This window comes from Procambarus clarkii, chromosome 28, assembly GCF_040958095.1.
Source record: "Procambarus clarkii isolate CNS0578487 chromosome 28, FALCON_Pclarkii_2.0, whole genome shotgun sequence".
Lineage (NCBI taxonomy): Eukaryota > Metazoa > Arthropoda > Malacostraca > Decapoda > Cambaridae > Procambarus > Procambarus clarkii.
The window spans coordinates 13,894,017-13,918,093 of record NC_091177.1 but is presented as its reverse complement, the minus strand read 5'-3'; the positions used below and the strand labels follow the sequence as shown (position 1 = coordinate 13,918,093).

The window sequence follows — 24,077 nt, the reverse complement described above, 5'->3', positions numbered from 1 at the left end:
ACAGCAGCAGGAGGAGGGGGAGTAGAAAGAGGGGAGCGCACCCCAGCAAGAGCAGCAACCGAAAGGGAAGCAGGGGCCAAAGAAACCTCCATAGCAGGAACAGGGGGCGCAAGCACTGAAACGGGAGGGGAAGGAGCAACAGAGCCAGAAGGAGGAGCTGAGGAAGAAAGCGAAGCCTTCTTACCCGCCGGGGAAGAGGAAGGAGAGGAGCCAGGCTTACGCTTCTGACTTAAAGAGACCGGTGTCCCAGCAACTACGTACCGGGCAACGGATTCCAGTGTCTCAACAGGAGAAGCCGAACGAGAGCACACACGACGGCCGTTAGGAGAGCGATGGACATCCGCCCGCACCGACAGGCGGTGGGGAGAGCCAATAGATGGAGGAAGAGGATGGGAAGGAGGATCGGAGGGGGACGAGGAAGAAGACACAGAAGACACGACAGACCGGGTAGAAGGAAGGGGAACCCCAGACAGAGGACCAGGAGGAGGATCCTTCGGGAGAGAACCCAAAGGAACAGAGGAGGGGGCAGTGGGCGCATCAGGGTCCAAGGCCCGGAAACGGTTGTGAGTCTGAGGAAGGCGGGAAGGACGAGGAGAGGAAGAGCGCAACACGCGAGCATAAGAGATATTAGCATAAGGCGGGAGCCGGCGAACCTGGCGCCTCGCCTCAGGAAAAGATAAACGCTCCCGGTGCTTCAGGTTGAGGACGGCTGCCTCAAGCTTGTAATGGACACACGCACGGGAGAAGGTAGGATGGGCCTCACCGCAGTTGAGGCAACGAGCCTGGGGAGAAGTGCACTCCGACTTAGAGTGACCTTCGCCACCACACAAAGGACAGAGAGAGACAGTCCCGGAGCAGCGGAGGGCACCATGCCCAAACCTCCAGCACTTGTTGCAGAGCCGAGGAGAAGGAATGTACTCCTGGACAGAGCACCTGGCACCAGCAAGAATGACAGAGGGTGGAAGGGTCCTACCATCAAAGGTAATCTTCACAACCCGGAGGGGTTGACGGCGACTACCACGAGGGGGACGAGTAAACGTGTCCACCTGGAGAATAGAATGGCCCTGGGCAGCGAGGATATGGCGAATATCGTCGTGGCAGTCGCGCAGGTCCCGAACACCGGTTGCAACATGGGGCGGGAGCAAAATAGTGCCAACACTGGCATTCAACTGAGCGTTCTTCGAGACCCGAACGGGGGTCTCGCCAAGGCAGGATAAGGCAGCCAAGCGGGAAGCAGCATCCTGAGAAGGAGCAGCAACGACACGTGTACCGAGACGAGTGGGGTTGAAAGTAATGGAGGCATCCACGGAATCAATGAGATGTCGATGAAGGGAGAAATCGTCAGGAGGCGCAGAATCAAGAGGGAGGAGATCAAAATATTTGGCCCACGAAGCGGGACCAAACAAGGCTTGATAGGTAGCAGAACTGGAAGGAATCGAGCGAGGGCGGCCGTGACGAGGACGGCGGTGAGAACCCCCAGAGAGAGAGGGGTTAAAAGGCGCAGTAGTTACAACTAGAGAAGGAGCCGCGCCAGGGGACGAGGTAGTCACCACTGGGGGCTTGGGGCTCGACCCAACCACAGAGGAGGGAGGGGAGCCAGGGGAAGGAGTCAGAGAGGCCAAAGGAGGAGCAAGGTCGGGGCCCAATGCAGCGGAGGCTACAGAGCCCGGTCTTCCAATACGGACCGACTCGGGGGCTTGGTCGCCCACCCCACGAGCCTGAGAAGGTAAGCCAGAAGCAGCCGAAACAGGGGTTATCATCTTGACGAAATGAAGAATTCACTCACGAATGTGCCCCCACACCCACCATGGAGCCACAATTAGAGGCAGGACACCCAACAAGAAGCTATCGCCGATCTTGTCGGGGCCTCCTAGGGGTGCGTCGTGAGTATACTCCCCACAAACGCCACCTTAAGAAACCGACAGTCCGTCGAGATCGGGTTCAGTGACGAAGTGGGGATTGACAATAAAAGGTTCCCCTCGCTCTCGACGTCGGGTACTGCAGTTCTACGGGTGCATGAGTATGCCTCCTCAAGCACCCGGGCGTCAAAATAGAAGAAGTCCATGGAAGAACCAGAACGAGCAAAAGGTCGGCAGGAAACGGCAAGCAGATAGGAGAAGAGGGGGGAGAAAAACGAAACAGAAGGAAAAGGAAAAGATGCCCAGCAAAATTGGAGAGGACGGCAGCAGGAGCACAAGGCTAGAAAAGGACAGAGGACTGTCCCAAGGAGCATCACACTCCGGCAGCCGCCCACTAAGCCCCCACACGGCGACAACGAGCTGAGCGGGGAGGGGGCCCAACTAGTGAAGTCGGCCATTGTGATATCTACCTCCATGGCAGTGAATCAGTGCACTGGGGCCCGACATAAGGTTGCCGGGTAAAGGTACACCCTGCGGAGCAACAAGGGTCAAGGGAGATACAGTGTTGACACCTACATTGGACGCCCCGCAGGACGTGTCCCCCTGGTGTGTCAAGAGGATCGGCGCCACGTCTGGGTTACTCAGGGATGGAAGAGGATATGCGTGACGCCAGGGAGCCGCCAAGGATGTGGTGATGGAACTTCAGTGAGGTGGCGACCCATGGGAGCTACAAGCCACTGGAGACATTATCATTTCCTAGCTAAGTAATCTGCCCTCCCCTTCCCCCATGTTGAATAGGCGTTCCCAAGGGAACTTACTCGAAGGAATTTATTATATATGTATACACTCATGTGGTAGGATACATTGAGACTATACATGGCAATAGTATAGTCATACACAGTATAGTCATATACACGTTGGTATTAATGAAGGTCGAGAGCGGTCGTAGATTGCAGACTTGATTGAGGCTATCCAAGACATATAATTATTTATTGTATGTATTTCTTTGGTTAGTAAATGTTCTTTATAGTTTTAAACGCTGTGTTTATATGTACCTTCATTACAGTTATGCCACCTCATTTATATGTGAAATCCCGACAGTAGGGGTACTAGTACCCACCCTACTGTCAAATGGTCAGCTAACCATTTGAGTTCAGGCATAAAGTTTTAAAGAAATCGAGGAACGTAGCCTCATATTTCAAGAGGACCTGAGTAGAGAATTGAAGTCACTTGCAGATGAGAACCCCGATGATCACAGCAATAGCTGGATAACCAGGTGTCCGAGGTAGACACCTGCCACTCTACCGCCCTCGCCCTGGGGACAGAAGGTAGCCTAGTGAGTTGCTAGAGGTGCTGCGAGGTCCCTGTGTTTTGGGACTGGTGTACACAGAGGTTAAGCGTCGACAGTAAGGGAGCAGTGACTGTGTCACCGGTGGAGCTCGACGAGGCTCTGCCCTTTGTCTTCCCTCGTCACAGTATATATGCAAGTGTTATTGCATGTATTCAGGCATCAATGTAAGAATTTATGTGTATATATATATATATATATATATATATATATATATATATATATATATATATATATATATATATATATATATATATATGTAGGAAGGTATGTATATGTTTATGTATGTATTTATGCATCTATAAAGAATTTATGTACATATGCATGTAGGTAGGTATGTATGTTTTATGTATATATGTATGCATGTAATCCTTTCTATCTGAAAGTTTATATGTACTTACGTATCTATACATTTATGTACGTATGCAAGTTTGTAGTTTCTACACATGTAAGTATGACTGAATTTATGTGTTTCTCCACGTTTCATGGCGTACTCAACCCGTTGTCTCAGATTATACCTCGCCTTTAAGGAATCGGCCAATCCGTTCAAAATTTGACGTATTAGTAAAACTTAAAGCACTGAAATATTGACGTTTTCTATGCCTTGGCCTGGATAGGTTAGGTGCGTTACTTAGGTTCATACCTTTCAGGTGTGGTAAAACAGTTGCATTTTTACGGAGTGGCAAATTAAGAGTACAGGCTGGTCTTACAGTCATCTTATATTGAGGGGATTTCGGGGCTTAGCGTCCCCGCGGCCCGGTCCTTACACACCCCCAGGAAGCAGCCCGTAGCAGTTGTCTAACAACCAGGTACTTATTTACTGCTAGGTAGCAGGGGCATCAGGGTGAAATAAACATTTTGCCCATTTGTCTCCGCCTCCACCGGGGATCGGACCCGGAACCTCAGGACAACGAATCCGAAGCGCTGTCCACTCAGCTGTCAGGCGCCCATGATTGAATTGATTGTAGCATACATGATCTTACAGCCATGTATGCTACAATAGCTTTTCCTGACCATTAAATACATATCACTGTGTTATAATACGATAGCCATGGAGTGTAAACTAGTGTTTACAACTTTACATGTATTATAAAAAAGTAGAGTTAGAGAATTTGAATAATTAAATATGCAGACATAAACTACGTATAAATCTGAATTTACACAGTTGTAAGTTCAAGTTCATAAACTTTTTACTTGTGTCGCAACACACCCTAACCCCAACGTTGTCAACGTTGTTACAACGTTGTGACTACATAACCATTGTAAAAGATCCCGTTGTGGTTACGTTGTGTGATCTATCAAATGGATTTTATGTGAAAAAAAATATATAACAAACCCTCCATTTTCTGTTTTCGAACAGATAATGTGAATTTCATTGTTGCAGTTTGGGAAGATAAATAGACTCACCTGTGTAATTCAGATTGACTCGTGGACAGATTTCTGTAAGGCACTTGACACTGTACAGGCGCTGACGTCGCCAGCAACGCTGACGAGGCCACGGTGGTTTCTTTGAAAAACTCCGATATCACAGATATTGACGATTTAACAAAGTTTATAAGCAGCTGCTTTTTGGGGGTTCTCAGAAAGTCTGGGCGAAGACTGAGGAGGCCAGGACGCAGGGACTCGGACAAGTTGCCGGGTAGGGGCACGTCCAGCAGGATCCAGATGTACTCCCCGTTGAACATGTCCAAGTCCTCGCCGTGGCTGAACACCACCTTCACGAAGTTGACGGTGCCGGAAACGAAGATGAGCCTGCGGACAGTGTGAAGGATACCTCCCAGGCGGTTCTGGAAGTGGTGTCGGGGCAGGTTGGCGGAGAGGGAGAGACCCATCGTCTCGTAGGTGTCGTCTCTGGAGGCAATGTGGGCCAGTTGTAGGGCCTGTGGGGAGTCATCGTGGATGAGGATTGGCTGGCACCATTCGAGGGCGGAGATGAATGACGTGGCGGCTTCCCATAGGTCAGAGAGGCGAGGGTTGGCTACAACCAGATCAGGCAGCAGGGTCTGTTGAAGAAATAGAATGACCTGTTAGTTCAGCATTTACTAATTTTGAAGAATAAAATGCTAAGTTGCACCACGATTGGGAATATACTGTCAGTTGTGCTTCAGTAGTGTATGTTTCGTGCACAGCTTCTACCATGGCTTTATTCCCGGCGGTGCTTATAGGCTGCTTTATGAGCTTTATATAACATAAGAATGCAGGACACAGCAGTTGACCTCATGGCATATACTAGGTGGGCACCCACCCCCCTATCAACTATCTAATCTATTCTTGAAACCTGTTAAACTGTTTGTCTCAATAGTGGTTAACCGGCAGCACATTTCTAAACCAGTACTTCCCTATATATCTCCTCAAACGAACTCCCTCTACCTTGTACCCATTGTTGCGAGTTCTGACATGTTCCCACAGTTACAGGAACTTGGTTAATACCCTGCTTCTTTAAGTCCCAGACCCACTGGAGAACCACGACTCTCCCCACCCTCCATCCCCACGGCCCGCATATCTAGCGAGTGCAGACGGAGACACTTCAATCTGTCTTCCTTGTACGATTGTTGGGCGAAAAGAGAAACAAAAATGAGCTATCGCTCTGAATACTTTCTCAGGAGTGTTATGTGTTGCAGCCAACGGTCCCATGAAGTCGCTTGCCACCACAGTTCCTTCATAAACCTTAAACACTCATTATGTAAGATGCAACTCATAATAGCATATGTGATAACGCTTTCTTCACCTGTATTGTCCCGAGAAAGTGCCGGCACTCTGGCTCTGTGTTGTTAAGGGTTGCTATTGCTTCTCATCTTTGTTTACCTTCCCTAGTGAAGAATATTATGTCATTCATCTGGATCATCGAAGATGTGAACTCGGGCCTCAAAAGTTATGAGAACGTTGTATAAACAACCTGGCCATTGGTACTCAACAACAAGGACGAATCTCAGAAGTACCTAACTAGTAGCCAAGTGTGACGTCCTTACTGTGTGCATCCTTGGCATGGTTGGTAGCACAACAGTAGCCCACATTTGAGGCCTGAGCTCGAATATCCGATGATCCAGGTTAATGAAATAATATACTTCACTAGGAAAGGTGAACAAAGATGACAGTCAATAGCAATACTAGCAAAACGGGAGCAGAGTAAAGGCACATCCTCCAGACATACAGACACTCCAAAATCTCAGCCACTACAATAATGAAATCAACACAGAGACTGTACAAGACATCCACATGTCAATTCCCTCGCCAGAAGCAGAGTTACCGGCATCCAAGTCACCACAGTCGGGGTTTATGTTATACCCTGTAATAATTGTCACAATGTATACAGAGTTAAACATTATCAAATGTAGATACGAACATACGCATGACTGCCGTGTATATAATGCAGCGCTGTTTGTCAGTCTGCACCAGCTAGGGAGACAGTGCAAGGGGAGGGGGGGGGGTGAGATGTGTGACCGAGGATTTCAGGTGAGTTAGGGACATAACAAGTGGGATATTAAACACTGTGTTACATACAGGACCCAGGAGCAACACCTCACAGATATGTATGAACACGTTGTACTGAACGGTGTGAGAAGAGCTTGAGCTACCTCATCCTTTTGTGTGTATTTTACCTCAATAAACGTACAGTATTTCAATTTCAATACCTCACAAACTTCACAGATGCTCACTTAATATTTTTTTAATGATGCAAATAACATTAAGGAAGAGTGTAGTCTGAAGCCATCAAAGACTTCAGCACTGAACACAACGAAGGAAATTTCAAGATTGCTGCTCCACATTGTTATATAAATTACTTTGTAAATATGCAGGCGATGAGTCACAATAACGTGGCAAAAGTATGTTGACCAGACCACACACTAGAAGGTGAAGGGACGACGACGTTTCGGTCCGTCCTGGATCATTCTGAAGTTAAGAATGACTTGAGAATCAAGTCATTCTCAAGTCAACTTGACTTGAGAATGATCCAGGACGGACCGAAACGCCGTCGTCCCTTCACCTTCTAGTGTGTGGTCTGGTCAACTTTGTAAATATATATTGTGATAAGTAATCCCTCACAAACCTCACCTTTCCCCTCACTGATCTGAAGCAATGTCCGTCCTTCCTTCACTCCTCCCTTCATGAACTCCCAGATGCCTTGTGCATCTGGGAGATTTGTTCTCGACTTTTCATTGTCAAGAATAAGTAGCCTGTTAGGCTCATCGAGGACCCTTATTGTTAGCTACTGACTTCAAGGCCCAGGACGCCACCCACAACACCTATTTAACATTCGATTGTCTGCATCGCTATCAGTACCAGGTGTTCTTCAACACCACCTTCAGCACCTGGTGTTCTCAACACCACCTTCAGCACCTGGTGTTCTCAACACCACCTTCAGCACCTGGTGTTCTCAACACCACCTTCAGCACCTGGTGTTCTCAACACCACCTTCAGCACCTGGTGTTCTCAACACCACCTTCAGCACCTGGTGTTCTCAACACCACCTTCAGCACCTGGTGCTCTCAACACCACCTTCAGCACCTGGTGTTCTTCAACAAGTGATAAATCTATTCATTACTCCACAGTACAAAGTTATTATCCGCCTTTGTTCCGCCACAAAGAAAAACTAACCAAAATTATCGATTTAATTTTTCTTAACTCTTTCTGTTTCCAACGGGAGTAATGTTGAACAAGCACTTAGGAGCTCGGGTATGGCCGCGGGTTAGTTCTTGTCGGGGACTTCTTGTCTATGGTGAGCTGATGGCCACAGGGAGAGCATGTGACAGACAGTAGGAGAGAGAGAGAGAGAGAGAGAGAGAGAGAGAGAGAGAGAGAGAGAGAGAGAGAGAGAGAGAGAGAGAGAGAGAGAGAGACAGAGAGAGAGAGAGAGAGAGAGAGAGAGAGAGAGAGAGAGAGAGAGAGAGAGACAGAGAGAGAGAGAGAGAGAGAGAGAGAGAGAGAGAGAGAGAGAGAGAGAGAGAGAGAGAGACAGAGAGAGAGAGAGAGAGAGAGAGAGAGAGAGAGAGAGAGAGAGAGAGAGAGAGAGAGAGAGAGAGACAGAGAGAGAGAGAGAGAGAGAGAGAGAGAGACAGAGAGACAGAGAGAGAGACAGAGAGAGAGAGAGAGAGAGAGAGAGAGAGAGAGAGAGAGAGAGAGAGAGAGAGAGAGAGAGAGAGAGAGAGAGAGAGAGAGAGAGAGAGAGACAGAGAGAGAGACAGAGAGAGAGAGAGAGAGAGAGAGAGAGAGAGAGAGAGAGAGAGAGAGAGAGAGAGAGAGAGAGAGAGAGAGAGAGAGAGAGACAGAGAGAGAGAGAGACAGAGAGAGAGAGAGAGAGAGAGAGAGAGAGAGAGAGAGAGAGAGACAGAGAGAGAGAGAGAGAGAGAGAGAGAGAGAGAGAGAGAGAGAGACAGAGAGAGAGAGAGAGAGAGAGAGACAGAGAGAGAGACAGAGAGAGAGACAGAGAGAGAGACAGAGAGAGAGAGAGACAGAGAGAGAGAGAGAGAGAGAGACAGAGAGAGAGAGAGAGAGAGAGAGAGAGAGAGAGAGAGAGAGAGAGAGAGAGAGAGAGAGAGAGAGAGAGAGAGAGAGAGAGAGAGAGAGAGAGAGAGAGAGACAGAGAGAGAGAGAGAGAGACAGAGAGAGAGACAGAGAGAGAGAGAGAGAGAGAGAGAGAGAGAGAGAGAGACAGAGAGACAGAGAGAGAGAGAGAGAGAGAGAGAGAGAGAGAGAGAGAGAGAGAGAGAGAGAGAGAGAGAGAGAGAGAGAAGAGATAGAAGGAGAAAGAGATAGAAGGAGAAAGAGATAGAAGGAGAAAGAGATAGAAGGAGAAAGAGAGAGAAGGAGAAAGAGAGAGAAGGAGAAAGAGAGAGAAGGAGAAAGAGAGAGAAGGAGAAAGAGAGAGAGAGAAGAAGAGAGAGAGAGGAGAGAGAGAGAAGAAGAGAGAGAGAGGAGAGAGAGAGAGCGTGTATTCCTCTCCTGGTGCCACTACCACAACTACGTGTTTACCTCCTGGAAAAGGAAAAGGTTCAAGACTGGAAAAGGTTCAGATGCACTATACCCCCCCATCCCCCCCATGGAATGTAGGTCACTGAGAGCTTGGTGTGGCGAGTCTCTATGGGGAGGGTGTAGGGGGTGATGTTTAGGGGGTGGGGAAGGTTGGAGAGATGGGTGGTCTAGGCTTTTGCTACACTTCTCTTTGGGGGTTGCTGACGTGCTAATGGACGGTTCCCAACTTCCTTCTGGGATTGTTGAGCTGGGGACTGTGGTTCCTCTGTTTCTTTCTCACTCCCTGCGCCTTTTTCTTTACCTCTGCTGCGATGTTCTCTCTTCCCACATGTGCGTGCTTGTGTGCGTGCATGTGAAAACTAAATGCAAAAATGAATACCAAAAATACAAATAAAATAAATCCCGAAAACTAAAAACGTATTGAGAAGAAGAAAAGTATCGTCGAGGAAGAGAGAGTGAAGGAGAGGAGGCGGAATCTGCCATCCCAGCCAGAGCTCTCTTGCTCACTACCCCTAGCCACACTCCACCCATATATACCCACACTTTGCTCTTTTCAAGCATCGTTAGGTTTAGTTCCTTCAGTCTCTCTTCATACACCATCTCTCGCAATTCTGGGACGAACTTCGTCACAAACTTCTGAACATTTTCGAGTTACCTTATATGATTATTTTAGATGGGGCGACATACTCTAAACCTGATCTCACGTAGGCGGTGTACAGCAATCTAAATGGCTCGTAATTTAGGTTCCTGAACGATGTTCTGACTTTTGCTAGTGAAGAGTATGCTGCTGATGTTACCTATTTATATGTGCCTCCAGAGTTATGTTTGATATTATGTCCTCTCTGCAGTCGTTACAGAGGGGGTAATTCCCTTTCAATGTGTCTTGTCGTTTTGGTCTCTAGTCGTCTTTTTCCATTTTAATCATCTTACACTTGCTAGTTTTGAAATCCAATAGCCATTCAATTTTGAAATCCAATATTGGCCATTTTTCGGACCAACACTGCAGTTTGTTTAAGTCATTTTGCAATCCTCATTTGTTTCAATTTTTATCGTTAACTTTTCATCGTTCGCAAAACTCGATTTACAAGATTCAACTCTTGTAGATAGGTCATTTCCAGAAATGAGATATAGTACTGGTCCCAGCACCGATCCTTAAGGTACTCCGCTTCATATCCTACGCCTGTCCGACTTCTCGCCCCTCACTTTGACTTTCTGGCACCTGTCAGGTAATTCCTAAACTATGTCAGTGCTTTTCCACTCCGGCTGTCTCTGCCTTGCATAAACGACCGAAAGCTTCAGTGACGCACGCTCTCACAACATATCTTCTCACCTAATACGTCGCTTTTTTAACCAACTTTATCAATCCATTAATAGCACAACACATTAATAAAAAAGAAAGCACCCTAATACTGTCGTTTTCTGCGCATGGGCCTCGCTAGGTTAGGTGGATTGCTTGGGTTCGTAAGTTTCTGCTTAGGCAAAACAGTTGTATTTTCATGGACTGGCAGATAGAGAGAAGACTAACTAACTCCTGCGGACTTAGTGTAGTGAATACCGGGCGCTCCGGGATATATTTAACAGTTCTAACTCAGATATTTTTCTTAAACATTTAAGGAGAGTCTTGGTGTTTTGTGCAGACGCTTCCAACCGTCAGGATTAATCCCACGACACTGCACTCTCACTTTTATCCTCATGGGACGAGAGTAAAAGTCGGAGTGTACGTCTGTCTGTTCCTGTCTGTATATCATTTTGTCTTTGCATATCTGTGTCTGTCCTTATCTGTATATGTCTTCCCCACTGTTTGTCTTTGTTTATTTCTCTCTCTCTCTCTCTCTCTCTCTCTCTCTCTCTCTCTCTCTCTCTCTCTCTCTCTCTCTCTCTCTCTCTCTCTCTCCGTTCCTCATTCTTTACCCTCCTCCTCCCCGCTATGCCCCACCAACTGGGACCAGCTCGGCCCTCAACAAAACAAACGCCATTTAATCTTCACACATTGCTCTTTTTCTTCTCAAAGTTTTCAACTCTGGCCAAAATGTTTTCAGTATTTATTTGTGTGCATTTTATTGTGTTTTATAAAAGTGTAAAAGTGTGTAAAGCCTTGACACTGAACACATGGCAGGATATGAAGGGTTATCAGTCATAACTGACTTGGAACAATTTGCCTTCAAGAACCCACCTTACCTGTAACTGACTTGTTGACGGATGATGACTAGTGGATGCCTACTACTACTTATATTATTAAATGATGTACCCGGCGGTACCCGGGTCTCGCTGCTCCTTCTCTCCCAATCTCTCCACTCTTTTCCCATATCCTCTCTCCACTCCTCCTTCCTCCTTCCCTCTCACCCTCTCCACCTTCCCCCCTCTCTCTTCTTCCTATCTCCCTTATCATCCCCTCTCACTCCTCTATCCGAACATTCCGTTTCTCATTCTTCTACTCCCATTTTCCCCCAACATTCGCCCTCGCTCCGCCCTTCTCTCCCCCCCCCCCCCCCCACGCTTCCCCTTACAACATACAAGCCCAGCAAACACACAACGTAATCACATTTTGTTTACAATTGTTTTTACAATAGTTATTTGATGGAGTGTTGTAACAACACTGTTAAAAGACATTGTGGTTACAGTGTTAGTTGGTATATTATGATCAGCTGATAGACTGTTGAAAAGTCTAGGGAAACGTAATCCCCATTTCAGACTGTGCAGGGGTCACTGGGATTATGGATAGACGCTGATCCTTTTTAAAGGTGAGCACTTGTGACTGACCCAGAGCAGCCTATGACAGTTCCACACCATGCACGCGTCATCTAGAAAAGTTGAGTGAGGATACCCCCGAGGGTCTGGCCTCCAACGTTGGATAACAGACATTCTTTTATAGAAATATATTATGCATGGCGGTAAATGTACGTTAACTGAACAAACGTAGGAATAGCAATATAGTAATACGTGATCGTGTATAATGTTGTGTATGATCCCACATGGTTGTCCGGGAGAACGTATGTGAAAGAGTGTATTACACAACAAGAAGAAATAATAGTGTGCTAAACTAGCGCAATACGTGGAAGAGTGCGTTATAATGGTACAATACGTGGAAGAGTGCGTTAAACTGGGATATATCCTAAAGGCGTACACCGAGCTGGTGACATTGACGTCAGAACTCCATACGGAGGATGTGCTGGAGGAATATTCTACAATATGACCCATTAATATGCACGACACACTTAGGTAGTATGAGTTAAAGTGTGTTGTGGGGTGTAAGGTGAGCATAGTACACTAAACACACCCTGGGCCAGGATAAAGTGCTTTGATATGAACAACAATTTGCCAGGTGGATGGAGTTGAGAAAAGTTTTTGCAAGAATGCATTGGGTTAAAGACATGATGAAAGATGAGGGTGCTGAGCCGTGAAGTACTATGGGTAACTGTGTGTTTCCCATAATCCTCATAACTGTGAGGATTGTTGCCATGAAGTGTGAGGATCGTGACTATAAAGTGTGAGAATCACTGACATAAATTGTGAGAATCGTTGCCATAAAGTGTGAGAATCGTTGCCATAAAGTGTGAGAATCATTGTCATAAAGTGTGAGAATCGTTGCCATAAAGTGTGAGAATCATTGTCATAAAGTGTGAGAATCGTTGCCATAAAGTGTGAGAATCGTTGCCATAAAGTGTGAGAATCGTTGCCATAAAGTGTGAGAATCGTTGCCATAAAGTGTGAGAATCATTGTCATAAAGTGTGAGAATCGTTGCCATAAAGTGTGAGGATCGTTGCCATAAAGTGTGAGAATCACTGACATAAATTGTGAGAATCGTTGCCATAAAGTGTGAGAATCATTGTCATAAAGTTTGCGGACCGTTGCCAAACACGTGAGGTGATGGAAATGACTACAATTTCATGGGGATGGACTGGCGAGACTGACAAAGTATTTTGTGACTAAGTGTGTAGTTTGAAAGACAGAAAGGAAAATGAAAGTAGGGAGGGGGAGAGAGAGAGAGAGAGAGAGAGAGAGAGAGAGAGAGAGAGAGAGAGAGAGAGAGAGAGAGAGAGAGAGAGAGAGAGAGAGAGAGAGAGAGAGAGAGAGAGTGTAACTACGGAGAGGAAACACAGGTATGAACTACCCCAACACACACCTCACCACCATAAGCCTATAAACTTCTCACCTAAGATAACATCATCACTGAGCCATTACCAAAGTCTTTCCTCCTACACGAAACTAGACTCTGGTCATTAATCTCACCCACGACCACACAGCCACGACCCACCACACAGCCACGACCACACAGCCACGACCCACCACACAGCCACGACCACACAGCCACGACCCACCACACAGCCACGACCCACCACACAGCCACGACCACACAGCCACGACCCACCACACAGCCACGACCCACCACACAGCCCCGACCACACAGCCACGACCCACCACACAGCCACGACCACACAGCCACGACCACACAGCCACGACCCACCACACAGACTATAGCTTCCCGGCCTCTGGCCACGTCAGATTCCTCCGGTCATCACGCGCATCTTGCCAAGGCGACTCTCCTTATATTACATAAAGACCATAAAGCTTTCTTAAGTCCCAGATGGACGTGTTACGAGGCAGTCAATGACTTAGCGGCGGCCTTGACGGCATGTCCACTTTTGACTGCGGCAGAAGAGTCTAAATATTCTTCTCTAATGTCCCAGATAATATTGCAATAGGAATTGTTAGGGGAGACCCGGAATGGAGGACTTCTCAGTATTACAACAATGTAGATTGTTATAATCCACATTGTTGTAGTATTGAGAGAAACTTCAAAATCACTCCGAGTTCAAGAGTATTTGCAACAAGGCGGAAGAGAAGGGAATATGCCATCAGGAGAAAGTGCCAAGCTATTATGACTATATAGCACTTAGAAGGAATCAGGATAAGGATTTGGGATGGGATGGGGAAAAGGATTAGTGCCCAACCACTTGGACGGTCGGGGATTGAACGCCGACCTGCATGATGCGAGACCGGCAATCAAAAGGTGATATGCCATTAAGGACACGCTAAGTCATTGACTGCCTCGGAAGGCGGAAGTTTACCAATATGACCTGAATGGTCTGCACGGAGGAAGCTTCGTAGGTTGTCATGCACAACACAGTAAAGTAATTGATATCAACAAGAGGAGCCTTGTCACAGCCCAGCAGAGAGAGAACCTCGATTTCTCCCGGAACTAAACCCTTATCGTCCGGCGCATCGCCAAGATCGCATCCCGATATACCCAGGGTGAAAAAACGTGTATCCACTCTGGGTGAAACCTATCTAGAAAACTAAAATGTTCAAGAAACACTCCAAGAAACTACGAAAAACTCCAAGAAACTAAGAAACACTCCAAGAAACTAAGAAAAACTTCAAATAACACTATCCAAACTACTAAGTGTTGATCAGGCATGTGGTGCAGCCAATCACCACACAGACGGTCGGCCGAGCGGACAGCACGCTGGACTTGTGATCCTGTGGTCTTGGGTTCGATCCCAGGCGCCGGCAAGAAACAATGGGCAGAGTTTCTTTCACCCTATGTTACCTAGCAGTAAAATAGATACCTGGGTGTTAGTCAGCTGTCACGGGCTGCTTCCTGGGGGTGGAGGCCTGGTCGAGGACCGGGCCGCAAGGACACTAAAGCCCCGAAATCATCTCAAGATAACCACAGGGAAGCAGTCCAAACAATCAAGTTCAGGCACGGGAACACCGGCACACATCTGTCCCCAGAGCATCTAAGACCATTTGCTCCTGGGCAAATGTGCCAGGAGTTTTTTTTCATATAATTGAGTTGTTGGTTAATTGATTCTACCAAAGACCCGAGAGCTATTCACTGACACAGCAGGCATTTCTCCTCTTAATCGCCATATTATGTATATGACGATTAAGAGGGGAATCGTCATATATACAATATTATATATATATATATATATATATATATATATATATATATATATATATATATATATATATATATATATATATATATAGAGTGTGTGTGTGTGTGTGTGTGTGTGTATGTGTGTGTGTGTGTGTGCCGAAAACCCGAGTAAATCCCAGAACCTTATTTCTCGCTAGACTTGACAAAAACTTAGACAGTTTTGAGCTTCATTAAGACTGACTGTTTTAAACTTTGCACATTATGTGGCAATTTACATTCATTTGAAGACTTAATATTATACTATTTGTTTCTAAGTGTCACTATAGGAGTTTCTCTGACTTGATTTAGAATCATGACGAACTTTCTTATACAATTCTGTTGTATAAGCAAATGATCATAGTTAATCATAACTTAAAAGGACTTTACAATTTACCCAACACAAATCATATGTATAAGAGAGAATGTCTGTCCAAGGGTGGAGGCCAGACGCTTGGGTCTAGCCTCACTCATCTTTACAGGGGATGGGGTACAGGGAGGTCTGAGGTACGGGGCAGACAACTTGGTCGGGGCACGCCTAACTTAAATGGTGTAAGAAATATTAGCATCAATACAGACCTACATTGAATTTTCACGGCATCAATTGTGAAGTATTTGGTGTGATTTCCATAGACTTTTTACCGCTCGTAATAATATATTCTCTGATAGACCTATACAGTTGTTTCTGGGCTTCTTACTAATAAATTTTCTTAGAAAAGGGTGAAGGTGGAGGACGAAAAGCTGGACCAAGGTGATGGGAACAAGGACGAGAAGGGTGTGAAGAGTGTACAAAAGGGGCAGAGAACCCTGCCCCAGTGCCAGTGGAGCAGCCCTGATGCTAAAAAAAATAGTTAGAGGGATAGAAGCCCTAAATAAGAAGATAGTAAATACAGAATATTCGGTCATATTCAATGAGACATGTTTAAAAGAAAACCTGCTGCCAGTATACACCAATTATATATTATACACCAATTATATTGACTTTAAAAAAAGTCTATGGACTGATGAAGTTTTTTCGTTGCATTAAATATGATTAAGATTTTTTAATTGAGTTAGAATTTACATAAAAATTCTACCAAACCTAACATGACTAAGTCAGTAATTCATGTTCATTATATATATATATATATATATATATATATATATATATATATATATATATATATATATATATATATATATATATATATATATATATATATATAATGAACATGAATTACTGACTTAGTCATGTTAGGTTTGGTAGAATTTTTATGTAAATTCTAACTCAATTAAAAAATCTTAATCATATTTAATGCAACGAAAAAACTTCATCAGTCCATAGACTTTTTTTTTTAATTTTAATGTCAGAAAAATTCGGCTTGTTATGCAACTCTGCCCAATAGATAACACACACACACACACACAGTGTAGTGTGTAGACACGGGACCTGGTAGCCTGGTGGATAGCGCGCAGGACTCGTAATTCTGTGGCGCGGGCTCGATTCCCGTACCAGGTAGAAACAAATGGGCAAAGTTTGTTTCACCCTGAATGCCTCTGTTACCTAGCAGTAAATAGTACCTGGGAGTTAGTCAGCTGTCACGGGCTGCTTCCTGGGATGTGTGTGGTGTGAAAAAAATAGTAGTTAGTAAACAGTTAATTGACAGTTGAGACGCAGGCCGAAAGAGCAAAGTTCAACCCCCGCAAACACAACTAGGTGAACACAACTAGGTGAACACAACTAGGTGAACACAACTAGGTGAACACAACTAGGTGAACACAACTAGGTGAACACAACAGGCTCGGTATACTGCAGCTGGTGAACACAAAGTAGCAACACTGTACAGCATCTTCGTGTAGTAGTCAGCAGAGAATTTCAATCTTCATAAGCCATTTTCCTCTGAAAATCTCTTGCCTTCCAGCTCGGAATTAATTACTTTGTGTTCAATCCCTCCGTCCTTATCGTATCTCACCCGTGTGATACGTAGCCACACTGACCTAATAATTACTTCATGTTTATATTAAACGTTAAAGCTACAAATCTTAATATGTTCGCAAGAGAGGAAGAGGAAAGCGCATACTCTTACTGAAGTGTTTGGTAGTTGAAGATGTCTGAATTACGAGTGAGGCTGGAGTTGGGAGAACAGTATATATTATAAAAGAAATAGAAAAGCAATTTGGGATGATCCCACTGCACCAGTGTTGAGAGCCATCAACCGGGTGAGCAGTCGACTCACAGGTCCCTGCCTAGAGCATTATGACAACCGCTTATAATGTTGACGTGTAGGTAAAGGCAGAAAGCATTGAGTAAGAGACTAAGTCGTGTGTCGTACACATTCATCTGTTTATATGGTGGTGGGCACACCAACCAGACCAACCACGCCACAACCACAACCACAACCACACCACAACAACGCTACAACAACCACGCCACAACCACAACCACAACCACGCCAAGCGTCCAAAGCCCCGACCACAACATATTGTACCCCGCTGTGAAATACTGGAAGAAATAAAATCTTTTATTTGCACAGTGAAAGTAGTAAGACTTGGCAGCGTGTGAGGACCACCTGCCGGTGTAGCCTCCTCCTCCTCCTCCTCCCAACACCCTGATCAACACTGCTACCTTCCCTACACCAGCACCCACACCCGTCAGCACCCACACCCGTCATCACCCACACCCGTCATCACCCACACCAGTTGATTGACACATTAGGAAGTGATGTGGTGGAGGCTGACTCCATACACAGTTTCAAGTGTTGATATGATAGAGCCCAGTAGGCTCAGGAACCTGTACACCTGTTGATTGACAGTTGAGAGGCGGGACCAAAGAGCCAGAGCTCAACCCCGACAAGCACAACTAGGTGAGTACAACTAGGTGAGTACATGAGAGGCGGGACCAAAGAGCCAAAGCTCAACCCCTTCAACCACAATTAGGTGAGTACACATCCACACCCAGCCCACCCTCACCCAACATACACACCCAGCCCACCCTCACCCAACATCCACACCCAGCTCACCCTCACCCAACATCGACACCCAGCCCACCCTCACCCAACATACACACCCAGCCCACCCTCACCCAACATCCACACCCAGCTCACCCTCACCCAACATACACACCCAGCCCACCCTCACCCAACATCCACACCCAGCTCACCCTCACCCAACATCCACACCCAGCCCACCCTCACCCAACATCCACACCCAGCTCACCCTCACCCAACATCCACACCCAGCCCACCCTCACCCAACATCCACACCCAGCCCACCCTCACCCAACATCCACATCCAGCCCACCCTCACCCAACATCCACATCCAGCCCACCCTCACCCAACATCCACACCCAGCTCTTGACACCCGCTGAATGTTATAAGACAAAGTGATTAATTAATTAAGATATATCGTGAACATCACTTACAAAGCTGTGGATTGAGCCAGGCGGAGTGTTGGCCTGGGCGAGTGACTACTTGTGTGACGAGATTGATGCTCGCTGCATTAGCAGGTTGATGACGTCTACAATAGTTTCAGAATATTAATGAGGGTTTTTGGCGAGGGTAATGCGCTGGTCTGAGAGCAGGAGACGGGTGCCTTGACGTGTGTGCTGCGAGGTGAACATTATGTACGAATGTGTGTGTGAAGGTTGGAGAGGCGTTGAACATGGGGTACAGCGGTGGTAGGGAGAGAGGGGATGAGGTATTATTGAAGTGTTTGTGTGCACGCGCGTGTGTGTGTGTGTTCTCACCTAGATGCTCTTGCAGATTGGAGTGTCAGGGTCTTATGTGTGAGATTTGCGTATGTGCACTAACCTAGCTGTATGTACCCGGCTATACATACTTCACTTCCACAGTACCAACATCTCAAATTTCAGTTGTTGTGTAGCTCGTTTCTCAATTTTTTACTCCTTAAAATGCATTTTTAGGTTAAGTGGGTTGAAAAATTGCAACCCACTTATTGGACGAGTCAAAAACTTTCGGATACTTCGATATGGTAAGAGCGAGTGCTGTTGGGATTAGTGGCTGTCATCGTCTATTTAGGCGGTGACGCTTGCTGACCAATCAGCAACTGTACCTTATTGTAAACATTGTGAGGCGGGTTCAGCCCTCGGTGTGTAGAGGGAAGGTGTGTGTGTGTGTGTGTGTGTGTGTGTGTGTGTGTGTGTGTGTGTGTGTGTGTGTGTGTGTGTGTGTGTGTGTGTGTGTGTGTGTGTGTGTGTTTAATGGCCTGAACGTTACGATACACGTAAGTTGTGCTATATGGGCAACAATTATCGTCACATACACTACTGGTTCCTTTATGGGTATTAAAGTTTACGCTACAGGTACAGCAGTTTCTGATATCCGTACGATAGTTGGAAAAATACGTTACCAATAACATTCCGCTTGAGAAAGTTAATTTTCTGCATGCGACAGACGCTGACTTAAACCTCGTACCTCAGTATACTTGCCGTTATTGACAATATTTATGGTATATAGCGACGCTGTTCTATGGCACGTGAAGGTCTTCGTTGAACGGGATCTTGTGGAGCGTATAGAAACATCTCCACCATGTGGGTAATGGTTGTGGTATGACCCCACTGTGGGGGACACACCCTGGTATGACCCCACTGTGGGGGACACACCCTGGTATGACCCCACTGTGGGGGACACACCCTGGTATGACCCCACTGTGGGGGACACACCCTGGTATGACCCCACTGTGGGGGACACACCCTGGTATGACCCCACTGTGGGGGACACACCCTGGTATGACCCCACTGTGGGGGACACACCCTGGTATGACCCCACTGTGGGGGGCACACCCTGGTATGACCCCACTGTGGGGGACACACCCTGGTATGACCCCACTGTGGGGGACACACCCTGGTATGACCCCACTGTGGGGGACACACCCTGGTATGACCCCACTGTGGGGGACACACCCTGGTATGACCCCACTGTGGGGGACACACCCTGGTATGACCCCACTGTGGGGGACACACCCTGGTATGACCCCACTGTGGGGGACACACCCTGGTATGACCCCACTGTGGGGGACACACCCTGGTATGACCCCACTGTGGGGGACACACCCTGGTATGACCCCACTGTGGGGGACACACCCTGGTATGACCCCACTGTGGGGGACACACCCTGGTATGACCCCACTGTGGGGGACACACCCTGGTATGACCCCACTGTGGGGGACACACCCTGGTATGACCCCACTGTGGGGGACACACCCTGGTATGACCCCACTGTGGGGGACACACCCTGGTATGACCCCACTGTGGGGGACACACCCTGGTATGACCCCACTGTGGGGGACACACCCTGGTATGACCCCACTGTGGGGGACACACCCTGGTATGACCCCACTGTGGGGGACACACCCTGGTATGACCCCACTGTGGGGGACACACCCTGGTATGACCCCACTGTGGGGGACACACCCTGGTATGACCCCACTGTGGGGGACACACCCTGGTATGACCCCACTGTGGGGGACACACCCTGGTATGACCCCACTGTGGGGGACACACCCTGGTATGACCCCACTGTGGGGGACACACCCTGGTATGACCCCACTGTGGGGGACACACCCTGGTATGACCCCACTGTGGGGGACACACCCTGGTATGACCCCACTGTGGGGGACACACCCTGGTATGACCCCACTGTGGGGGACACACCCTGGTATGACCCCACTGTGGGGGACACACCCTGGTATGACCCCACTGTGGGGGACACACCCTGGTATGACCCCACTGTGGGGGACACACCCTGGTATGACCCCACTGTGGGGGACACACCCTGGTATGACCCTTATGGTCTTATCATCAACGCCCAACTCTCTTCCTTCTTAACTTCTCCGTTAGTAGTTACCGTTTCCTTTCGCAAGTTTATATTTCACAATTAACAGTTACCATTCCCTCTCACACGCTTTTCGTCCCCCGTTATTAGTCCCCTTTCATGTTTTTATCCTGTCAGACTCGGCGTCCTTCAGCGTGACAAGTCACGGCTCAGCCGCCACGACCTCACCCGCCACGTTGTCCTCGTTTGGTCCAGCTGACACGTGCCGTCGGCTCCGTGTCTGGTCGTGTCACCTCCGGGTGCCTGTTACACAGGTTAGGATGGCTGACTCGAGGTTCGTATGGTTTTGTTTATGAAATACCACTTCTTCAACGATTATCAAATCGTGGAACCAGGCTGGAACCTCCTGCCCTTCTGAGCCTCCAGGTTTCGAGATGAACTGCTTGTGTGTTGACATCACTGGTTGGAATAGTAGTTGTTGTAGTAGCAGTAGTAGTAGTAGTAACAGCAGCAGCTGCAGTAACAGCGGCAGAAGCAGTATCAGCAGAAGCAGTAGAAGTAATCTCACCAATCATGGCCTCTGCCATAAATGGCAGAAGGCAAACACTGACGCGTCAGAGAGAGCAGCTCATGGAGGTCCTCAACGCAGCTCTCCTGAGATGACAGGTCTGGGGTGAGCTCTCACACAGATTGGTCGGCGTCATACTACCATTTTGCTGGCAGAGCTGAGAGGGGGAAAGATTTTACTGTCCGATGTGGAAAGATTGCAATCTTTAGCTCGGATCTGCTGAAAGGCCGGAAATGGTTCAACTTAGTTTTATAATAATTATTTTTGACTCGAGATCCACAGAAGTCTTCTTCTTGAACTTGTTCTTCAGGGGTTGTTGAACTATTATTTTGGAACAAATGACCAGGTAACATAATAGATGTCGGGTCGCTGGAGTGTTTCAAGCGTAAGTTAGACATGTATATAAATGAGTTTGTGTGGATATAAATAGGAGCTGTCTTGTATGGGCCAATTGTCGCTGTCTTGTATGAAACGAGAACAAACATATAAGCAGTTGCCGCCATAAACTTGGACGCGCCTTACTTAGCTTGAACATTCTTTTAAAAACTTAAAAACCAAGCTCCAAGCTTTATTAACAAACTTAGACATAATAATAACTTGGCGAGGAGGTACATTAAGACAGCCTAATTTATCACACTTTAGAATTTGCATCACTCGGAAAATATTAGACACTTGCCGCTATGCTAAAACCTAAGATCATTATCACATTATAATTACCATCATCAGCATCATATTGTTATAATTAGATTAATGCAGCTCACCCTCTTATTAGATAGTTTATTTTACTTCCAACATTTGAGAGAGAGAGAGAGAGAGAGAGAGAGAGAGAGAGAGAGAGAGAGAGAGAGAGAGAGAGAGAGAGAGAGAGAGAGAGAGAGAGAGAGAGGAGAGAGAGAGAGAGAGCGAGAGAGAGCGAGAGAGAGCGAGAGAGAGAGAGAGAGAGAGAGAGAGAGAGAGAGAGAGAGAGAGAGAGAGAGAGAGAGAGAGAGAGAGAGAGAGAGAGGGGGGGGGGGGGGAGGGTGGCTGGGAGGGAGAGACAGAAAGACTGTTACAAGGATTCTCTTGTATCATCATTAGACTTGCGTGTTCCAAATGTGAGTCAGGTGCTCTCTCTCTCTCTCTCTCTCTCTCTCTCTCTCTCTTCACTATTTCATGTGTAAATATACACTGAAGTAAGAGACTGTGGGAATATAGGTGTTAGTCGTCTTTACTCTTATTGTCCACTACCTTATTTCTCTCTTCCTTCTTACTCTCTCAGTTTATTCTCACTTTCTCAGTGTTTTCACTATCAGTTCCTTCTCACTCTCAGTTGTTTCTCTCGTTCTTTTTCATGTTTGGGACACACACTTTATTTAGGACACTCCATTATACCATGTTTAGGACACATACCTGTGTGTGTGTGTGTGTGTGTGTGTGTGTGTGTGTGTGTGTGTGTGTGTGTGTGTGTGTGTGTGTGTGTAATTACCTAAGTGTAGTTACAGGATGAGAGCTACGCTCGTGGTGTTCCGTCTTCCCAGTACTCTTCGTCATATAACGCTTTGATACTATTGACGGTTTTGGCCTCCACCACCTTTTCACTTAACTTGTTTGGTTGATTCCTGTTACTATTTTGTGAGTGTGTGTGACTGTCAATCAGTCTGTGTATCTGGTGGTCAGTCACTGGTGTCTAGTTGTCTGCCTTTTTTGAGCCTAACTATGTTTTTGAGCTTAACTATCTATGTTTTTGAGCTTAACTATCTATGTTTTTGAGCTTAACTATCTATGTTTTTGAGCTTAACTATCTATGTTTTTGAGCTTAACTATCTATGTTGACCAGACCACACACTAGAAGTTGAAGGGACGACGACGTTTCGGTCCGTCCTGGACCATTCTCAAGTCGAACTATCTATGTTTTAACTATCTATGTTTTTGAGCTTAACTATCTATGTTTTTGAGCTTAACTATCTATGTGCGTATCTGGGTGTGTGTCTCTCACCCCACAACCCCTCATACTCTGGTCAATATTCTTGGTCTCTTCCGGAGAGCCGTAGCCACACGGTGCGTGCGTCCGAGCGCGGAGCACAGCGCGCCCCTCCTGGCCAAGGGTATAAATATCTAGTTACTGTTGTCAACCGCGTGTGTGGAATTTTAACATTTTCGTGGCGGCACCGTACGACACCGGAGTCACCGCCGCTCTTGTCACCGGCCAGTGAGGGACAAGAGCGGCGGTGACAGCCACACTCTGTGTAAAGAATACAAGTGATCTAGAACCTTAGCTGGAAGCATGACCATAACGTGCGCACCCGTGCAACCCACCTAACTTATCAAGGCCCATGAGTATAAAACGCCAATGGTACTTTTAGCGGATTGGTCGATTTGATAAAACATGCGACGTATTAGGTGAGGAGCGGGTCGGTGTAGTGGGGTTAGTAGTGTTGCAGCGGCGGCTACTCCTGACACTTCACTCAGACAATATTACTTTAAGCTTGGAAAGGAAAAAGTGAATTGTCGCGCGTACTGAGGCGGCGATCTTTAAATCTCTCCGTGATTACTGATAACGAGGTGCAGAGAACACTCCCCAGTCCCCCCCCCTCCCCGCCAGGCCCATGACCACTACCACACAGCACCAGGACCTGTGGTCCACACGTTATACACTG

General features: G+C 46.9%; 1 protein-coding gene across 4 annotated transcripts in view; it reads right to left on the bottom strand.

Annotated features, from left to right (window-relative positions):
• LOC123754965 (uncharacterized) overlaps nt 1–24,077 on the bottom strand; it is a 367,030-nt gene that overhangs the window by 182,802 nt on the left and 160,151 nt on the right. For all 4 annotated transcript variants that reach the window (XM_069332916.1, XM_069332917.1, XM_045737318.2 and 1 more), the window contains exon 3: nt 4,615–5,210. In XM_069332916.1, the coding sequence (XP_069189017.1) occupies nt 4,615–5,210 (596 nt within the window). The remainder of the gene's footprint in view (nt 1–4,614; nt 5,211–24,077) is intronic.